At 58.3% G+C, this 2,274-nt stretch overlaps 1 protein-coding gene across 1 annotated transcript; it reads right to left on the bottom strand.

Annotated features, from left to right (window-relative positions):
* Positions 1-264: 264 nt before the first annotated feature.
* Positions 265-1,968, bottom strand: LOC139369806 (G-protein coupled receptor 22-like). Its single transcript, XM_071109080.1, has one exon. The coding sequence runs from the start codon at positions 1,966-1,968 to the stop codon at positions 265-267; it is 1,704 nt and encodes a 567-aa protein (XP_070965181.1).
* Between the last annotated feature and the right edge of the window lie 306 nt (positions 1,969-2,274).

The raw sequence follows: 2,274 nt of genomic DNA, 5'->3' as shown, positions 1-2,274 counted from the left end.
ATTGCTTTGTAGCTTGGCATTGCCATGGAGAAGGAGTGGCCATCTTGTCGTTAACTGGGGGACTAATGAAGAGCTGTGTACATAGATCACAGAGCAGGTCTGATGTTAATTAGAGCTCTGGGCCCACCTGCCATCATCACACATCTGGATGGAGGGAGGTGCTGATGATGTAGTGTGACCTTTGTCAACTATCACACACTGTACACCCATATACACATGCAAGCTCGCTTGTATACGCACGCACACACACAGCTGCACGGCCTCTCATTCTCTCACAGCCACTGTTAGGCAGTTACTGGTGGCGTCACTGCCCTCCAGTCGGGGCTTGCGTCCCTTCCTCTGTCCACCCCCCTGCACCCAGGAATTGTGAATAACAGCTCCCCCATTGGGCGCCGGGTCCACCTGCAGCAGGGACACCACCCTCTTCTTGACATGGGTCTTCAGCGCTTTACGCAGCTTTTGCCTGGTGAAGGCATAGAGCAGCGGGTGGAAGATGGTGGTGCCGTATGCCATGGCCAGGAAGCAGAGCCTTACACGTACCAGGCCATCGCTGGGGCCCAGGCACAGTATCAACACGTTCACCATGGACAGAGGAGCCCAGCAGCCCAGGAAAGAGGAGATGATGATCAGGGACATCTTGAAGACTCTCCGCTGGCGCTCCCGCCGGTCCCGGTGGCGCCTCACTGCCCTCCTCAGGGCAATGATGGCCGACACAGAAGCTTGGACGCCTGGGCGGTCTGCCGCCGCCGGTGGGGGGGAGATGTCGTCAGTGGGGTTAGGGGTCGCTGGGGTGGTTGCGCTGGGGGTGGTGGCGGTGGTGTTGGTGACCCCCGTGGCCCCACTGTCAGAGGTAACCAGGGGCAGGAAGGAGAGGGGAGGGAGGGAGCTGGGGGATGGGATGAGGGGCGGGTGGGTGAGGCGTTGGTTCTGGCTGGAGGAACCTCTCCCCTCTGTGGCCAGACTCAGTCCCTTCCTCCTTTGTTTCCGCCTGCGGATCCTGCAGCCTGAGTCCTTATTGGAGGCCCGTGGGCCCCTCTTTATGTGGGTGCCGATGCGGATGTTGAGGGCCTGCAGGATGCGGGAGTATGTGAACAACATGACGACCACAGCGATGAAGAAGCAGGGCACCTGCAGGAGGAGGTGGTAGTACATGGCCAGGCCCGTGTGGTAGCCCTGCCCACCCACACATAGCAGTGTCCGGTTCTGCCTCAATGGCGGCAGGGGGAGGGAGTAGTATGGAGTAGAGGAGGTGGAGGGAGTGAGGGTCAGCCCAGTGTGGTTTTGCCCAGTGGGGGTCAGTCCAGTAGGGGCTTCAGAATCAGACTCAGGGATCAGATCCCCCATCTCCATCTCCAACCCTCCTCCAATCTCGTTGTCCTCCGTGTCAGACCCCATTGAGAAGAAGTCCCCCTCCAGGAAGGGCAGGAAGAAGACTGCCAGTGATATGGCCCAAACGGCAGCCAGGAGGAGTGCAGCACGTCGCGGGGTCAGCAGCCGCGTGGCTGGACGGACGGTGATGTCGTAGCGGTCCAGGCTGATGACCAGCACATTGATGGCCGTGGCCACACTGGTGAAGGTGACGCAGGCCTCATGGAAGCAGCACAGCGTAGCCAGGATGCCCCCTCCACTACCGTCCACTGGGAGCAGGATGATCGCCACGGTCAGCGGCAGACACAGCACACACACCAGGATGTCCAGCACGTGCAAGCTGACCGTAACCATGTTGCTGACTGAGTCAACCAGGTTGGACTGGGCGCAGTAGAGCACCAGCACGGTCAGGTTGCTGCTGAAGCCGAGCACCAGCTCCAACATCAGCACGGTGGTGAGGGACACCTGGAAGCCCAGGGGTAAGGGGACGCTCCTGCCCTCCTCAGTCCCAGACACATCCCCTCTCTCCAAAAGTCCCGACCCCTGCCCATCGCTGGTCTCCAGGAGGTCAGTATAGCCCTTGGTCTCCATGGACACCATGGCACTCGCTCATGCATAGCAACGGCCAAGCCAGTCCATGCCCTGCCCTCTCCTTTTCTCCTGGCTTTGACTGGACAGTGATGAGGGTGATTGACAGGTCTGCACCTCTGAAGTTCTGTGGAGAGAAGGAGAGAAGGAGGTTGAATATCTCAGCTAGTATCTATCACCTTATAGCTATAGGACCTAGAGCTCCTCTTAAGCCTCCAACAACAAATATGCAGCAAACATGATTAATTAACATCCAATCACATTAACCGTTACTCTCTCGTGGGAAACCTTCACTCTTGCGCTAGAAATTAAACATGA

Source organism: Oncorhynchus clarkii, chromosome 17, assembly GCF_045791955.1.
Source record: "Oncorhynchus clarkii lewisi isolate Uvic-CL-2024 chromosome 17, UVic_Ocla_1.0, whole genome shotgun sequence".
NCBI lineage: Eukaryota > Metazoa > Chordata > Actinopteri > Salmoniformes > Salmonidae > Oncorhynchus > Oncorhynchus clarkii.
The sequence above is the reverse complement of the archived record's forward strand: the minus strand, read 5'-3'. Positions and strand labels throughout refer to the sequence as shown.

Bases quoted from the DNA above. Each gene is read 5' to 3' on its own strand.
- LOC139369806 (XM_071109080.1), bottom strand. From the start codon at position 1,968: ATGGTGTCCATGGAGACCAAGGGCTATACTGACCTCCTGGAGACCAGC.